The sequence below is a fragment of the Hemibagrus wyckioides genome, linkage group LG08 (assembly GCF_019097595.1).
Source record: "Hemibagrus wyckioides isolate EC202008001 linkage group LG08, SWU_Hwy_1.0, whole genome shotgun sequence".
Lineage (NCBI taxonomy): Eukaryota > Metazoa > Chordata > Actinopteri > Siluriformes > Bagridae > Hemibagrus > Hemibagrus wyckioides.
Genome location: NC_080717.1, coordinates 21,188,773 through 21,208,324, shown reverse-complemented (window position 1 = coordinate 21,208,324; position 19,552 = coordinate 21,188,773). Strand labels below are relative to the sequence as shown.

Here is a 19,552-nt window from a genome sequence, read left to right as displayed (position 1 = left end):
ACATTTGTTCTTTATTTTGTCTTATTCCATTTGCATTGTCACCTTCTGCATCAAGTTTCTCATTCTATTTTTTTTTTCTCTTTCTAGCACATCACTGCTGTTCTGTGATGAAAGAAGGAACAATGGGAGGAATCCAGAAAGGTTCTTATATCCCATATACAGTATATCACAACAATTTTGCATCGTAGGATGAAATGCAATTATAAATGTAGGACACTCTATGCAGGGTTAATGTCTGTGCCACCTTTTCTGGGTTCTTCCCACATTTGGTGTGAACGGTGTGAAAAATGACAGTCTGCGACGCACAATGCACAGAAGTTGAACAAAATAGTGATAAATTAGCTATTTGCCATTTAAGTTGGTAAAGGCGGAATTCTTGTTATATTTTGGAAGCTGGCAATAACGTATTTGTTCAGAGGAACTATGTTATTTTCTGCAATGAGAGAAAAACAAAATATATGAATCAGGACCAGGAGAGCTGAAATTACCACTGAAGAGAGGAGCTGGTAAAAATTTCCATTTCAAAATAACTAGTTAATGTCTACAACATACATAGAATAAACCATTCACAGTGCAGCTGATTGTCACATTCAAAACAATATTAAAGGAGAAACAAAGTCAACGTTGTCGAAAGAATCGAGATATAAATCATATCAGCACCTCCAACACCAACACAGGTGTTATGCAAGATCCATTCTCCAACATCGCACAAACTTTTCACCTTGTCTGAGGGTGTAAGTGATGAGGGTGATGAGGCTTACACTCTGTCTGCTAGCTGTCATTCACGAAATGAGGAATACCAAAAGGACACATCCAGGTCACATTAGATTAGGTTTATAGTTCTTGAAAAAAGAAGGCTGGGATTAAAATACAAGTTTTTAATGTCAGTGCTCAGTTAAAGCCTCTTTTCTGTCCTGTCTTTTCTCTCTCTCTCTCTCCTCTTTCTCTTTCAAACTGTGACTGCACTGCTTGGCAGTTGCACTTCAACAGAGTGACGCATACTTCCACATCTCCCACACAGCGATAAACGAATGTGTGTTCGCGTTCTCTTCTCTCCCTGCAACGGATTATCTTTCTTCCCTCGCTCCTTCCTTTTCTCTTTCCCTTGCGTCTCTCTCCTCTCCTGCTGTCTCTGCTGCTGCGGTTTGTCATGCTGAGGTGGGATTATGGAGCGTGGCAGAGAAGACAGTGTGTGTGTTTGTGTGTGTGTAGGTGTGTGTGTGAGTGTGTGTGTGTGTAAGAGAGAGAGAGAGAGAGAGAGAGAGAGAGAGAGAGGAAGAGAGAGAGAGAGGAAGAGGGAAAGAACGATGCAGAACGCTTCAGCACTGCAGGAGAAACCAACCCCTCATACAGCAGCGAGAGAGAGGGGGAGGGGGGGTTAGAAAGATGAGAGAGAAGCAGTGAGCGAGGAAGGATGGCTGGAAAGCTTGTCACAGTCATGGACTTAACTAGTCGTGGAGGAGAAGCTGGATGAGTAATATTACAGTTCTGGAGAGGAGCACACAAGGAAATGAACGACAGAGAGAAATGGACAGAGAGGAAAAGAGAGAGAAATACAGGAAGGTGACTAAATGAAGACAGAGTCAATGGGAATATTAGGTGCCGGGGGGTGAATGTAATGTAATTAGAGTGAATGTGAAAGCGGATGTTAAGCCTACAGGACACTGAGGAACATATCTACTAATATTTTCTGCCATTGCAAACCATGTTCTTTATTCAGTTGTCCAGTTAGTCTTCTAAGCCAAAGTCTGGTATGTTTTATTTTTAACAAAAAGTGGTCTACTTTTACAAAATCTGGCTGACAAGATAAGTGACCAAACCAGGTGACATATAAGCTCACTGTGTCACACGGTAGGAAACTTGTATAGTGTTTTTAACAATAAACATAGCCACAAAGCAGCTTTATAGATATCCAGATGCCTAAAGGGGAAAAACACCCTAAGACTACATGATGAGAAACCATAGTAGCAAGTGTATATGAAAGGATGTTCCATATAAACATACTGGTATGAGCACTGGACCATTTTGTTTTGGATTACAGCAACATTTCAGTTCTTAGAAGGTACAGATGTCTACAAAATACAAGAATAGCATTTGAGGCCAAGTCTGCTTCAGTAAACACAGGACTTTTCTGATGAGAACGATGATGATAATAAGCAACTTATCATTAAATATGATTGTAAGAACTGATATTGTCTTCACAGCTTCCACAGATGGTCCTATTTTCCCAATTTCGCCACGATTATGACATCTTTCGCATTAGCTAGTTATCTAGATTGTGATATCTTCCAAATATCAGTGCCAACTGGGAAAAAAAAGAAAAAGAAAAAACATTGCCTGTGTTATTCACACATACACTACTGATATCTGCAGAGATGAAAAAACACAAATATGCCATTCCTTTATGTTTCTTTTATAAGCAACCACGAAGAAACTCAGACCTGTAACCTGCTTTTTTTTTTCATACAGCCATCAAACTGTCTCACCAGAATCAGTCTGCAGACCTGTTACAAAACAGGCCCATAATTTGATAACACACACAAATTTAATTTCCCTGGTGAAAGTAAGAACAAAATAGTCCAGGCTGCTGTCTCAGTGTTGTGTATGGCATCTCTAGGGGGGGAAAAAAGCTACTGCAAACCTCCATGCTGTGTTTCTCATAGAAAGAACAAGACTATAGTATCAAATATTTTTAGGTGTGTGTGAAGGCAAACATACACAGACACACAATCACAGTCCTGAGAGTTCCTTTGCTAGGACAACCGACAAGGACTATACCTTAATATAGTTGAGGAAATGACTTAATTCCCATGCAGGAGGGGAGAAAAAAAGACTCAAAGATTCAAAGAGGCAATACAGTGCTTTAAAAATTCATGAAAGGTTGACAGATATATATCAAACATCGCAGAATTTATATCTGGTGGAAATGAGGGTGTGCATGTGGACGTAATCGAACAATGATCTAACAATAGCGCTTTTCAGCTAGCATATGTTGCAACAGTGCATTTTTCTTAATTAGATGTGAGCATCCAATTATGTGCTCAGTAGAATACTATAGTGGAGGTCTGTTGGCTGTAGAATGGATACTGGGCCTGAAGCATGTGACCTTCAGTGTCTTCCAAAAAACTGGCAAAACTAGACCACAGTAAAGGACAGAATAACTGCAGTAAGGAAAAGTCAAAAAAATATATAGATATATATACCACATACTTCTAAGATAAACCTATCTTGTACTTAGACTTTGTACATAAACGTTATGTAATTTATTGACTGGAGCCCATCTATCAGTCTGTGCTGAATATGATCTGCTATCATAATAACATCCGATTTGATGTCAGGAACTGTCTGACAAGTGAACATATCCAGCCCACAGCAGTCCTGTGGACTGAAACAGATGAAGGGCTAGACGATGATTAACACACACTGTGCTGGAAAAGGATGAGCTATCGTGAGCTACCTGTACATCTGAGCTCTGCCTTACAAATCCATCCATTTTCTTCATAGCTCTTCAGGGTCCAATAGCATTTGAGGACACAGTGACTTCAGGCTTTAGACTTTATCATTTATTTCAGTTTGAGTTGCTTCAAAGGAACAACATGATAATCATCTGCTAATTAGCGAGCCAAAACTTGTGGAGATATTGTGTTTTTTTAGTGTCAGTTAGTGTAGCCTTCAGCATGGATGCTGTACATTTGAAAAGACTTTTGCTCAACCCCGAGTCGTCAGCCTGTTTTCTAGAACGGTCTGAATTTAGCGATGACTAAATATTGCATGTCAGATAAAATATGTATTAGCCTGCAGTGCGCTGATTACGATGCATATACAATGCACAACCCACAAGCAAGAAAGCCTAAATTAAAAATAAACAGAGTGGTGAAAGTCTTTGGGAGATTGTGAGATGGAATCTTGCTCGTGCTTAAGAGAGTCCAGGAGAGACTCATTTGCTCGGCTCTCTTGGTGGGAAGGATTACATTCCTCTCTGTCATGTTAATCAGAGTGACATTAAACAATCATAAGCACACGTGAGCCCATGTATACGGCTATTTCGTCTCCTCCAAGTGTGTTTAGCTGCACTGTCTCGAAAGACGCACGAGTTAGTCTTTGCCCTTCACAACTGGTGTGACAGGAGAACGCTAGTGGGTGGAACCTAGAAATGATTAAATGAGCAAAAATGGAGTTCAGGAAGAATTTGCCATAGGTGTAATATTCTGTCTGTGAGAACATTTGCAATTCATCCATCTGGCTTTTGAAGTAACTGATCAGAGCCGATGAGCAACTTTCCAAATTCGGACAAAGCCGAATTGCCTGCATCATGATGTGTTTTTTAAAAGAAGCAGATGCAGAAAGAGACAGAGAGCTTGAGATGGCAGTGTGCTCTGCCAAACTTCGGCTGCCAGGAAACATGTGAAATAACTACATTAATAAACTTAGTGAGTAGTGTTATATACTTCTAGGGATCAGTGGCCTTGTAGCGGCCCCTCGACCTTGATAACTAGACACACAGTGTTTCTGACGAGTGCCTTCCGATTTATTCAGCTTGATGCAATGAATTCAGATGCTGACGAATGTATTCCTAACTGTTTCCATACATCACAGCTCTTTTTTGCACATTAACCTTGCACCAGAAAGCCATGTAGCGATTACCGCATACAGCATTGTAGCACTGTGTTTAACATGATCCGCGGAAACGCTGTAATGCACCGTACTTCATAGAATGAAATAAAATGTTCAGAGTACTACATACTATCATTTAGCAGGCACTGAATCATTAGCATGTGTGGAGTTCAATCTGTACCATTACAACAAAATAAAAAATATATATATAACTATGAAATCAGCATGAACTACAACACAAAGTTTACATTACATACCTCGTGGTGCTTGCCAAAGGGATCACACTGAAACGTTAACTATTTTTCGGAGCTCCTTTTCGTGAACTCGTGTGAAACACAAATGAACTTTTTTCGTGCTGCACATATCAATACATTCACTACAACTAAAGGGCACAAAGCATATAAAGTAAAACAATGACCCAATTAAAGTGATGGCCACTACAAGCCTATAATTCACCACCTTTATGTACACTGTTCAAGCATAACATTATGACCGCCTGCCCTAATATTGTGTTGGTCCCCCTTTTGTTGCCAAAACAGCCCTGATCCATAGAGACATGGACTCCACTTGATTCCTAAAGGCGTGCTGTGGTATGTGGTACCAAGATGTTAGCAGCAGATCCATTAGGTCCTGTAAGTTGCGATGTGGGGCCTCCAAGGGTAAAGGATACTTACAGGCCTTAAATGACTTACAGGATACTTTTGATAGATACTGACCACTGCAGACCGGGAACACCCCACAAGAGCTGCAGTTTTGGAGATACTCTGGTCCAGTTGTCTAGCCATCACAATTTGGCTCTTGTGAAACTCGCTCAAATCCTTATGCTTGCCAATTTTTCCTACTTTTAACACATTAACTTTGAGGACAAAATGTTCACTTACTGCTTAATAATATATCCCACTCACTAACAGGTGCCATGATGAGCAGATAATCAGTGTTATTCACCTCAACTCTCTGAGGTCATAATGTTATGCCTGATCGGTGTATGACATACATGTGAATTAGGTATTTTCTTTCACAATAACATCATGGTTATTTGTGAACACTATTTGTGAATCTATGTTTCTAAATGTCTACAGCTAGAAGGTTAGGCTGTTACCTGTTACTCATGTAAGCACTTTAGCAACACCAGCTGTGTTCCATCAGCTTGAAGCACTGCACGTGGAGGCAGTGTACATATGAGCCTCTTTGTATTTTTTATAATAGAGCTCAATGTGCAGTTATTCACCAGTCAGGTCTCAAAGGACCAGCTCTGTGTGTGTGGTTTCTCTCCTTGTAGCTGTGTGTGTATAGCTGCATCTGGATGTGCTTTTCCTTTCCTGCGTCCTGCATGTGGATTATTAAGAACCAGATGCCAAAATGAGAAAGAAATTAATAAGGGACCCAATAAATGAAATGAATCTGTTGAAAAAATAAAAAATAAAATCAGTATCTGCAGTTATTATTTAATTTCAGTTTGCTTACACTGGCTTTGTTTCATCTATTCACTGTTCTTTTATTTATTCAATTCTGTATTTATTTGTTAATTTTGGATAATTCCCACTGAGCAACCAACCAGGGAGGGTGAAGGGTAACACATGCTTGATAATGTATGGGGGGTAGAAGTAGTAGCTCAGTGGCTAAGATATTGGCCCACTGATTGGAAGGTTGCAAGCTCAAATCCCAGGACCACCAAGCTGCCAATGCTGGTCCCCTAAGCAAAACCCTCAACCCCCAACTGCTCAGCTGTATAAGAAAAATGAGATAAAATGTAAATCGTTCTAGATAAGGCTGTCAGCTAAATGCCATGAATGTAAATGTGTATTATGGTAACTAAGCCAACCTCTTGAGCTGTGAGCTGCTACACCATACATGTTTGGAATCAGCCCTCTTCCAAATACATGAGCTAACAGACACATAACTGTGACAGACAGGGAGAAGAGAGTATGCAATACCCCTCACACAAAGATCAGAGCCTATATATACTTGCTTTCTATCTATGACCATTGGCTACAGACCACTGGCATTGTTGCTGTGGAGTGATCTCTGGATGATATGGTAACCGCTATTGACCCTGGCACTGATTTCTATTCCATGAGCCCTAATACATTTTAGTATTAGTATTGTAATAAATAGTGATTATTATTGCTACTGTTTTAAAATATATTCAATCTTACATCGTCAGTAACTGCTTTATCCTTGGAACAGGAATCTCCCCCAGGAACACAGGGAACAAGGCAGGAATACTCTGAATGGCATGCCAGTTTATCCCAGTGCACTATGCACACACACACACACACACACACATACCTAGAGCAGTTCATAGAAGCCAACCCACTTATCTGCATATTCTGGGAAGTGTGAGAAAACTGGAATGTACATCAGGACCCAGTTAAAGGTATGGCAGATGTAGGTGCAGACTTTTATTGTGAAAGGTGCAAAAAGAACAAACAAACCATGAAAAAAACATACAAACTATGAGCAAATCTATGGAAAGCAAAGCAGAGAAACAGGTGTGGGTGCAAGTGAGACATGATGATGACCAGGTCATGTTATGTGCAGGTGATGATGGGTAATATAGTCCAGCACCGATTCGGCATAACCTGGACACAAGAAAAACCTTCTATATACAAAACTTGCTTACAAATTCACTGATTCAGACAAAAGAGTGCATGAAAAATATGTTTATTCCAAAAAAACAGGAAAGGAATAAGCAAACAGCGATGCTGTTAACACACCTTTACACTGTTATGTACTGTCAATTAATGCATTTCTTCCAATAACTATGTTTCTCTGCAATGGAGCATCTGGTCATATCAATGTTCACAAAAAAGTGAACTTCTATATGGCAATAAGGTCAGACGGAGACAATTCAGACAGTGCTACAAGGTAAATATGGTTTTATATAAAATATGGCAATTTTGGTAAGTCACCATATGATGATTTTTTAAATACTATAACATGCTCATGAGTTTAATCAGGTGTGTCTAGCACTAAATAAAAACCTAAGCTGTACCTAACCAATTAGCATTTAATCCCCAACAACAATACTATTATAGTGATTTAAACAGCGTTTGTGAACTAAAATAGAAACAAATGCCTTTCCAAATCAATTAATATTAAAGAGAAACGCAAACCCCTTATCCATCTGATTAAGTAACTATCTTATAGATAGATAGATAGATAGATAGATAGATAGATAGATAGATAGATAGATAGATAGATAGATAGATAGATAGATAGATAGATAGATAGATAGACACAGGTAATAGATAAAATAGGAAGGAATAACAAAATACCCAAATTAGGGTACAAAATATAACAAAAAATATATCAAATAACAAAAATATAAAATATTACCAAATATAGCAGAATATAACAATATAATAAAATATAGCAGAAAAATACTAAAATACCCAAATTAAGGTACAAAAAATATAACAAAAAATATATCAAATAACAAAATATAAAATATAACAAAGAATATATCAAATAACAAAATATAAAATATTACAAAATATAGCAGAATATAACAATATAACAAAATATAGCAGAAAAATATTAATGTTATTGGTAAACCTGTTTATATACAAGTACGATTCTGAAAAAGGGGCTTCTGGGAATTTACAGCTTTTTAGCAGTGTACTCAACAAGCTCTGTTAAGAATTGAGTGATATTCATGCATCCTTTAAAAAACATACCGAGTTTTGTGAAAAGCTGATTAAACAGATCCGTCCCTAATCAGTGTAAGGTCTTTGTAAAGCTGTATTGTAGACTGTGTAGGCCTTTTTTCCTGATTACCAATGTTCATTATGTTACTACGCTATCTGCATCCTTAATGGTTGGGTTGATTAGGGTTTAAGAGCTTTTGTAGTTGGTGTTGTCGGTCCTAAGATGTAAAAGGTTTAGGACCTTTTACCTAAAAGAACTGAATGATTTGTAGCTTTATTGACACTGAAACAATCGCTTTAAACACAAAGCTTTGTGGTCTCTGTGGGCCCCCTTACCATCTCTTTTACTTCAGGCTCCTTGAAGGCCCTCTGCAGAATACTACACTGTCATTATTCCCATTACACGTATTCTTCTGCTAACGTGAAATGCTGGATTAAGGAACATACATAAATTCAGCTATCACTATTTTGTCAGAGGCTTTCTTTTATTTCATATTCAACATAAACATCAACACATCTTAAATTAGTTTCCATTTAAAGACTCCATTTGCAAACACACACAGAAGAAATAAAGCAAGTGAAGACTGTAGCAAACTTGAGTACACTGTCAGACAGTGCCTCTAAATGAGAGTAAATAATCTGGACAGGGTTAGATATATATCTCATTAGCAAAAGGGGAAAAAAAATACATGCGGAAATAAATAGCAAGATAAAGTAATTAAGAAAACATAACAACAAATAAGTGATTCAGGAAGTGCATAAAACTCACATTGTTAATGAGAGGGAAAAAAGGAGCTCATGAACAAAGACATAAATCCTTATTTGGACTGAATTTTATGTTTATTTATGTGTTTATTTATCATGAAATAATTTCTTTATATTTATTGAGCCTTTTGGCAGATATGATCACACATAAAAAGTGCGTGTGTGTGTGTGTGTGTGTGTGTGTGTGTGTGTGCTAGCTAAAGGTGGTTCAAATAGCCTGTGAATTATCTGTTGAAGGATGCTGGTGGATGCTGGTAAATCTATTGTGCATAGTCCTGCACACACACACATACACACACACAAAGTTCCCCAAACCTTCTATCTAGTGCTTTTCACTCAAGGTCAGCTGATTCTCATCTCTCTCTCTCTCTCTCTCTCTCTCTCTCTCTTATACACACACATATACACACATACAGCCTACATATAAATATATGCACAATCCATTTCCCTCTTACACTAACACACTCTTATTTTTCCCCCCTTACACACAAGTGCACACCCCACCCTTTCATTTATTCTCACTTCTTCACACAGGCATCAACAGAAGCACTCTATTCGCTCTGTTCTCACCTTGTGTATCTGCTTTAATAAGGCATTTACATGCAGGGACGGAGTCTGAAAAATTGCCTTCCATTGGCCCAAATAACACAAGACTCTATAGAGAATCTGTAAGCTTGTGTTATGAACTGAACTGTCAAGATATTGACAACAGTTGTATTATGTCATTATGAATGTCTGTATTCACAGCACTGGATATATTTCTGTAAATGCAAGGTGTGAAAGAGAGTTTGTATGTGTGTGTGTGTGTGTGTGTGTGTGTGTGTGCGAGAGAGAGAGAGAGAGAGAGAGAGAGAGAGAAAGAGAGAGCATGCACTAGAAACACCTCTTTCACTCAGAGTAGAATATCTGCAGCGCACAGCTGTCACCATGGAAACCACTATTGAGAAAAAGACAGAGAGAGAGAAAGAGAGAGGCAGAGAGAGAGAGAGAAAGAAAGGAAGAAAGACAGAGACAGAAAGACAGAGAGACAGAGACAGATCACCCTTTGTGACTGTTCAGCCTATGACTGATGCAATGTAAGATAACCCATGGTGCACTTTCCTGAGATATCGCAGCTATCACCTGTACTTAACACTGATTATCGCAATCATCACTCACAGGGAAAAATAAGAAATGATATCAGCTGTTTCTTGTTTACTTCATGACTCTGTAATATTGTATAATTCTATAATACTCTGCAAAACCTGTAACATTTATGCCAAAGTCAAAAAGAGAGTATTATTTTATGAACAAAGCCAATGTCTTGAAAGTACAATGTGTTTCTATCAAAATTCTAGGGGCTCTAACAAAATTCTTGAAACTCACTTACCTATGAGACCAGATTTGGCTAGGACCCATAAAGTTCTTGACAAAAAGCACAAATGAGTTCCACATTTCTTTGGACACAATGAAGAATTCAAACAAACGCATTTAATACCAAAACCATGTCACTGAAAATGAACGAACGACTGAGTTTGTGTAACTGAGCAATTACATCAGTACTCTTATTGTTAATAGTTTTTAAATCGATTGAATGCCATTTGTGTTAAAAGGCAGTACACAATCTTACGCCGTCTCACAGCTGTTGTAGACGTAAACGTAGACGTATGGTTAAAATAAAAACCTCATCAGCTCCATGATATGCTTGACTATACCAATACTTCCAAAATCTCTCTGTGTAGCTACAGCCACACAGTCATTAACTGTTGCTTAAGCAAATAATTCACTCAGTTGGATTTGGTTGGTATTTGGGTGAAGTAGCTCATTTATGTGGAAGTGGTGGACATAAATAATGAACAGCCATGAAACTGGGTTGTAAGACTGCACTTAAAGTCACTGCACCATTTTGTCACTGAAGGCAGTAACGCATAAGCATAAATAAGTTTGAAAATAGCAGCGTACAATCAGATTCTGAATGTCACATCTCATCTTGCGCTACTGCAACTAGTCTACTTGGGCATAGGCGCATCCGTTTAAGAGCACAACCATAGCAACAGAGTGCAAATAGGAAAATAACAGGCTCTGCACCCAATCTGTAAAAAGGGAGCCATCGGTGTGTTCACAAATACTCGATTACCAAAATTAACCTAACATGGCCAAACAGTGTACATGAATATATAAAGAGTAAAATATCATAATCAAAAAGTTGAGATATTATACATCGCTCCAATCAGTTTTTGGATAAAGTTTTTATACATTCAACACTCAATCTTTTTAAGTTCCCTGTTTTTACTATGACACATAACATACGCTGTCTTCTTCAGATCATATCTGTAGACCGTGGCAAATTCATGCCTTCTATTTTTTGTTAATATTTTCAATCAGGGTTTCCTTTTGCAATATAGATTCCCCCATGTTTTTTAAAATTGTAAAATATACATTCCCATTTTTTTCTCCCAGGGGGTACAAATTTTTGGAGGCAATTGTAAAGACAAGCCTATATCTTTGTCAGGTATTTCTATGTACATTGCATGGTCAACATCTGTGTGTGTGTGTGTGTGAGCTCTACTATGACTGCCCATACACAGGTTCGTGTTTAGTAAACGTCAGCAGTAGTCAGCGAGGTATCATAGCCAGCTATTTGTCATGTCTGTCCAAAGAACATGCCAACAATGGAACTCAATGGGTTATTAATTCATGGACTCACTGCTGCAGACTGGAGTAAATCATTTTAATTGTCATGTCACATCTATTCAAAGCAAATAACTCAACATAACTGTATTAGAAATCAGATGTGTCTTATAGTAGGACAGAGATGTCCAGTTTTGCTTCTGGAAACCTACTACAATCAATACCACACAGTGTTTTTCCTGCTATAAGACATGGTTCAGCTCATCTAGCTAATTACCAAGCCAGATAAGGTGTTTTTAGGCACAGATAGCACGTACCAGTCAGGGGCACCCCAGCGTCAGCGTGGCATTCACTGCAGTGCCTCTTACCTGGTTCTATCCTTACTGATGGTGGGATGGCTGACAGCAGCCTATTGGAGGAGCTTATTAAGCAGATAGCATGTCAGGCGTGGTTTACACATGCACTCGCATGGGAGCTTTGGCAGGCACAAGTGAATGGATTCCCCAGAGAGATGAGCTGCTGGCTAATTGGAAAGCAAAAGGAGCTGACATGGCAAGTTGCTCTAAGCCAGAATTTTACAGCCACATTACAACCTCAACATCTTGGCCATGCAGATACTGAGCTAATCAACGTATATGGATGAAGATAGAGCACATTAAAGCTGAAAAATATAATTTTGCAATTAGACCACTGTTTTCTAACTGGTACAAAGAATGTTGAAGTCTATTCATTATTGTGATTATTTATTAAGATCACTGGTGATGCAATTATGTCATGTAAAAACATATTCATAAGTATGAACCCATTGATGCCTCAGGCCTGAGAGATACAAGATAAAAATAACCATGAATGTTTGCACCTTATTTCATCACTATAGATCAGAAAATGAAGAATATTGAATTAACTGTAAGCTAATTGTTGGCTTTTTTTTTTTGTTCTATAGAAGAACATGCTTCATGAATCCATTCAAACTTGATCAACCAATGCAATTTCTGGCTTCAAAATGATTTTTATAAGAGGCACACAGTCCCTCCTATGATGTTATCCAACGAACAAACTTCAGGCTCATACATTTGTGAACAATTGGGATGGTAATGAGATTTTTGCAATCGCAGAAATCAAGCAAATACTACAATATTCATCGGTGCTTGCAATTTTTCGATGCATTGTGTGACATCATCATAATGCACATTCAGCCAAGGCCCTCTTCTATACATATTTATCATAGCTACCATAGAGAGGAATTACATATGTGTAGGAGTTTAAAAGAATAATCTTGTGCTTTTTCACTAATTCAACAAAATCAAGCATTTTTGGCCACAACAAATCTCCTTAAAAAAACCTTACAGAACAGCAACACCCATAACTGCATGACGCACACAGCGTGAGCTATGCATCATGGGGTTCAGCAGTGCAGCAATTATGATCTGATATGATGGCCTACTTAACAGTGCTAATGTCTATTAGCCTACTATGCATCAGTCAAATATACCAAGCAAGTGTTGACCCGATACTCCAGGCACTGCACTGTTATCAATTCATTTCTGAATTAGACATTCCTGACACCCCTGTGAGCAAAGAGCAGCTACAGGGAAAGTGGAAGAGGGAGAAAGAGGATGAGCAGAACGTAAGTGATGAATAGTTGATGAAGTGCTTGCAGGCAAAAAAGAAGAGAAGAGCTGTCTTTCTCTCTCCCTCTCTCCACCTCTCTACTCCTCTCACTCCTTCTTTCAAAGAACATGCGCCCCATAACATGATTTTTAATTATTTATTTATTTAATTTTTGGGTCAAATTTAAATCAGAGTTTAAATCCAAGTCTCTATGAATATTTGGTAATGCCATATGGACTGGTCAGTGTTCTCGCTCTCATCCAGAACTTCATTAACAATGTACTAAGAGATATGATTGGAATAATTGTGATTGCCAGCATTGAGCCCACACCAGGGCTTTGGATTGATTTATCCAGAACAATGTCTTTGTGCTCACCCAATCATCAGGAGATTGTGAGTTCGAATAGAGCCTAGGGAGCAAATCTAGCCATGCTGTATGGAGGAGGGGGGATGGCATGATCTATCTCTCCTGTCAATCATTCTACTAGCCAATTGTGGGTGTCTGTGTGCTTATTTATGTGGAAGAGGACAGATTTTTTCATAGGTCTTACGCTGTCTGGTGGCACAGCATGAGCAGCAGTAGAAAAGATGCAGTTCACTGGCTTCACATGTCTCAGAGGAAGTCTGTGTTAGTCTTTAACCTCCCCGGTTGGTAGCTATAATATTATAGCTTAGAGCTGGCTTGTGGGTTGGAATGGGCAGATGACCAAAAATCAGTGCTAATGCCTATTACACCGTTTCTGATAAGCTCTATTCTTCACTAGAAAGAACTTCACAATGTCATATTGTCTAGGTTCCAAAAATGTCAATGCACCCATCAGATTCATTGCTTCATTGCTGCTATAAGTTGGAATATCTACTGCCAGATTGTCTAAGCCTTCAAAGATCACCTCAATGCCTTCCAAACAAGAGACATGACCCTTTCAATCACTTTGGGAACCTGGGTTCTGACTTTCATTGCCACGGGTTAACTGCATGTTACAAAGAATCCATCAACCCCTTACGATGAAGCATTGGTGTAAAATTATTCTCCATAACCTACAGATGTTTGTTAAGACATATACTATGTGTATTGTACTTGATTTTCAGAATTTGACTCCGAATCCATGTCACGGAATATAAAACATATTCCAGGGTTTCTGTTTTGTATGTAATAAATGTTTAATCACAAAATCACACAAATACAATGCAAGTATAAATCTAAGCTTTCTGAGCTGAGAAAATAAATTGTATGAGAAAAGAAGCATCGCTCCTGTGACACATTCTTTTAAATCTAGTCTGTATTTTTTGGTGGAAGATAACAGAAAACAGTGCTTCCTGGGACTAAAATCCTACAGATACTCTAGCAATAATTATATTAGCCCACCTCCCCATGTAAGGCTAGCCCAATCTGAACAGATGTGTTAGGGATTTCACATTTCAGCCGAAATTACTATGTAAGATTTTTGTCCTAACAATATTTAAAAATTCATACTAAAACCCGCCCAACCCCTACACACACACACACACACCATGTACAATGTACAACATCCTCACAAGCGTAAAAAGATAAGACGACTGTATGACTATATAGATAGTTGGCTGCCCGGAGCAACAAATTCACTTTACTCTGGCTAAGCAATTGTTTTCCTATGGATAGAATGTGTTCCCTTTGTTGCAGGTGTAATTAAAGTTTAATCAAACTCAAATTTGACCCCGTATGCTTCATAAACTCAACCACAGAGACAAACCACTGTATGGTTAAACGTCTCAGTTTGTACAGGCATGGAGGGGGGAAAAAAAAATTCTCTTCATTTCCAGCACTAAATCATTTACACTTTTGCCATGACACTGGTCTAAAAATACTGCACAGTGACGTGTTAGCAGTGAGACAGATGTGCCATTATACACTAACAAAGGCATAGGTGGTCTTATGCCTTTTTGTCTTAAATGAAATGCTTTTTTAAACCTCGTTCAGAAAAGCACTGTTGAACAGCTTTCATCTAATCCACAGTGAGTGCGTCTCGATGATGCAATGCACCAACCACAAGGTAAGTAAAGAGAAAAACGCTTATAACCTGCAGGGAGCATGCATTCCCAACAGCCATGCTCTTAAATAATATGTAGAATTTTTCTAAGATTCTCAAATATTCCAAAATAGGGACTATTGTGATTGTATGTCAAATAAGCGTCCATTAGCAGAACACTTTTTCCCTTAAAAGAGCAAAAGAAAATGTCAAAGAAGACAGCTCCTGAAAAAAGAACCACTGATATATGCCAACAAGCTATTTTAAAATAAGAAGGGGGGGAAAAAAAGCTATAGGCGATAATAGGCTTACATTAGCGGAGAGGACTAGTGTGCCAGTAGCAGCAGAAGAAAAACTAAGAGCTGTTTAATTATTCAGTCACTTGATAGACATTAGTGATCTTCCATCTGCCACAGAACACTCACAACAGCCATAATCTTCCAAAGCCTTACCTCAGATCACAGACAAATTTTATGTTCAAAATCAAACAATTTAATTAAGAGGGCAAAATAATTGGAACCATTCCTGAACTTTTGAACCTAGGAACAGGTTCAGAACCAGTTATACTATGTTAAAACATTGCATCATATATAGTACCTCTGAAAATGTTTTCTATTTAAATTACGTTATAAGTTCATGAATTTTAGATAAAAACCCAAGCAAGTTAGGTATATAACCATAATAACCAAATAACCCCATGACTCTACGTGACATGCCCCGATTTGAGACCCAAACAAATGCAACCCTTCAGTAATTCCAGAGTGATTCTTGGGCCTTCATTCATGCTCACCTGAAACTAGACTTGACTTGCATTACAACAACATCGCCAACAGTTGGGGCTATTTCACTATCACTCTGATACTCTCAACTTGCTATGCAACAAAGAAATAAAAACTAAGGATATGTAAAATAAACACACAACTAAATCAGAAAGACTGAATTTTAAAAAGACATACACATGACACACATGGTAGAAGTGTGACTTGGGACAGAGAAAGTGTGTTATTTAAAGTGGGCTGTACAGAAAGTCCCAAATCTCTCTCTCTCTCTCTCACTCTCTTTCTCTCTTTCTGTCTGTTTCTCTCTTTCTTTCTTTCTTTCTTTCTTTCTTTCTGTGTGTGTGTCTGTTTCTCTCACCCTCTCTCTCTCTCTCTCTCTCTCTCTCTCATGTTACTGCAGGATGCAGTGTGCCTGTGTAAGGAGAAAGGCAGAGTCACCAAGGAATTCAGCATATGGCTACAATAACTCCAACCTTAACACAACAGCCACCATTAACTCTGCCACTAACAGATCTACCTTTACACATGCATCACTTCCTTCTGTATATAGACACACTTTTGTCTCGGTACAGAAGCTGGAAACTTTTGTATAAATGATAAACAGCAGGAACACACCACACAACATGTTTTTTCATCTTGTCCATATAAAGCGCACCAGACATATCCTCGGTACATCAGGCCTCAGTTTTAATAGGAGTAATGGGAGGTCTCTTTAGATGGCGACCATATGATTAGTTAGCTAATATGAATCAGTGGCTTCCTGCACTAACTCCACCCCTACCAGCACAGACCTCTGGTAAATTGACGTGTTATTCCACATCTCCAGAATGTATTCCCAGCTTACTCCGCCTGTATTTCAACATGTTTTATGCAATTGTGCTTCACTCTGTAATCAGTGGATCAACAGGTTACTCAATTTTAGTTTGTGTGCATTCCACTGATTACAGAGCAAAGCACAAAGCCATTTATAGGCCAGGTGAGGATTTTCTAATCATCAACTATATGTGAACCAGTGCCTAGTGTAGCTTTACATTCCTGCTCCTGTAGAACCCCAAAATTCTTCTACTTTTGTAGTCCACGTGCCTCAAGCTTTGACATGTCATGCATTCTGAGATGATATCTGCTCACCATGATTGTACAGATTGCTCATTTGAGCTACCATAGCCATCCTATGAGTTTGAAGCAGTCTAGCCATTCTCCTGTGATCTCCTGCAGAACTTCTCTATGTTTTTTTTTCTGGTTGTTCGTTGTTTTTCACACCAACCTGTGTAAACTCTAGAGACTGTCGTCTGTGAAAATCCCATGAGATCAGCAGTTTTCAAGTCTAATTGGAATAGGTGCTTGGCACTAACAACAATGCCACATGGACAAAGTCACTGAGATATTTTTTTTTAAATAGCATGGCCTCCAGGAACTACAGAAACAGCAGGAATTTTTCTGCAGGCTAAACTACCTTCAACTTTTAGAAATACTGCTTGTTTACTGATTATTTAGCTAGCTAGTGAATAACTTTTGCTCAGTCTTATCGGTAATTGCATGAACGCAGATATAGACTATGTTCATTTAACTCTGCATCAGCATGAAATGATAAATAAACTGTTTTATTCACATTACCTTTAATCATATCAGTTATGGTAGAAAATCAAAATGGGAATGAGCAATGTATTAAATCTAGATGAAGTATTTTGTCTCTAGTAGAATTGCATTAGGGTTAGTTATCATGTGTCTTAAATAAATAACACTACATCTACACATGGCTGTGTAGATCGAAAAGGTCCGTTTTCAGGTTGCAACAGCGTAAAGAATGGTCAAATGCACAATTACAAACTTTCAGATTATGCAATGTATGGTTCTGGCTTCTCTGTGCTATAACTGCTGTTTTATGTTAAATTAGGTCTCTAAACAGTAATTAAACACTCATAGAAGCAAAGCATTTTTGTTAAGTTGGTTACATATGCCTTATGTCAGTTTACCTCAGGTTAACCATCATTATGCTTCTTTTTTTAAAGAACCAGAACAGGTTGAGCTGAAACGCATGGTGGTATATGATAGTAGATTTATATACCCTTTATCTGCATTTTCAGTGGAAATCTCTTTGCAGTACTTGCTCTCACACAGCTCTTTTCTCATTTCCGATCACGTGGTTTTGTGCTCCATGCCCAATAAAAGCAAAGTGACACGTTGACATCTGCAACGTTACATATTGGTTACACATAAGCACAGCACCTAAAGCAAAGGCATTAAACTAAATTGAGGATGCATGTCAAACGTTTCACTCCGCTCAGTGGCTTGTATTGCCTGTTAAAGAATTAGAAAGGGGCAGCTGGGTCTAATGCTACATCATCTTTCCACACTGCATCACTTGAAACTACGTTTTAAATGAAGTAGCCTAATCTATGGAATGAAAAGATCTGCAGCCTGGTCAACATCAGAGCTTGTGGTCTGGGAGATAACGATAATTGGTAATTTAATGCAGGCTAAGCTGATGTGGTCGGTCTGTGTGTGTCCTCGTGTATTTCTTGACTGTTGAAACGCCCAGAACATACGATTGAACATACTTGCATGTTTTTTTTTTATCACTGAAAGAAAACCTCTACAGAAGGAAGATTGGGACGCGTTATTAAATCTTAATTATGATGATTATATACAGGAATGCATTGCTACAGCAATAGCGCGCGTCCCAACACACGCTGCTGGCCGATATAAAGAATAAACTTACCGCAGTCTTCGCACAGAACGCGCTCCACATCTTTTTTGAGATTCTTCTCAACGGTTTCACGAGGAGCAAACGACGCCCTGAACACCAGAGGCTCCTCTGTTGGGTCCATGAAAAATATGTATCTGTGGTCCTTCTCCACTGCGACGCACGGAGCCTCAGAGCCAAAGTCGCCAACGGTGACGAGCTGCTGGCGCTCGAGCCCGCCACTGTTGGTCGGCCACACGTCTAGGACTCGGACGCTCACGCTGTACGTTTCAGCGGAGGCGTTGGCGGGCAGTTCCTGGACCTCGCCCTCGATCACCACGGCCGATCGGTACGCCTGCTCCTGCAGGGAATCCAAGCTCGGGGCGTAGCACGCAAAGGAGACCCCGACGAGCAGCATGGAGAAGTGCACAGCATCAAGCCTCCTCATGCCGTCGGCTGTGGCTCAGGGGCGGCCGGCCGCGGTGGTGCAGGTGCAGGTGCAGTGGTTTCGGGGCGAAGGCGGGACGAGGAGGACAACGGAGTAGGGTTACGGCGGCGGAGGGGTATGGCGGGTGGGCTCCGTTGGCGGGGCAGAGCGGCAGACCTTGCGCAGGCTGTGCCCATGCCATCTGTGGGCGCCGCTTTCCCCGCGCGGTTTCGTGACGGGGGACCGCGGGACGCTCAGGAACCGGAAACGGCCCCGGGCAGCGGCGCGGGGCGGAAAAAGGCTCGTTGCTGCATTCTCCTTCAGCGCAGTCCCCCAACGCTGGTGTGCGTTCATAAATTACGCTCTTCGCGAGAGCGCAGATTCCGCAAGACGCCGCTAGTCTTTCT

General features: G+C 39.4%; 1 protein-coding gene across 2 annotated transcripts in view; it reads right to left on the bottom strand.

Annotated features, from left to right (window-relative positions):
• The window catches only part of nrg2b (neuregulin 2b), a 53,510-nt gene extending 34,219 nt beyond the window's left edge, over positions 1-19,291 (bottom strand). For both annotated transcript variants that reach the window (XM_058396595.1, XM_058396596.1), the window contains exon 1: positions 18,755-19,291. In XM_058396595.1, the coding sequence (XP_058252578.1) occupies positions 18,755-19,166 (412 nt within the window). In that variant the 5' untranslated portion in view covers positions 19,167-19,291. The remainder of the gene's footprint in view (positions 1-18,754) is intronic.
• Between the last annotated feature and the right edge of the window lie 261 nt (positions 19,292-19,552).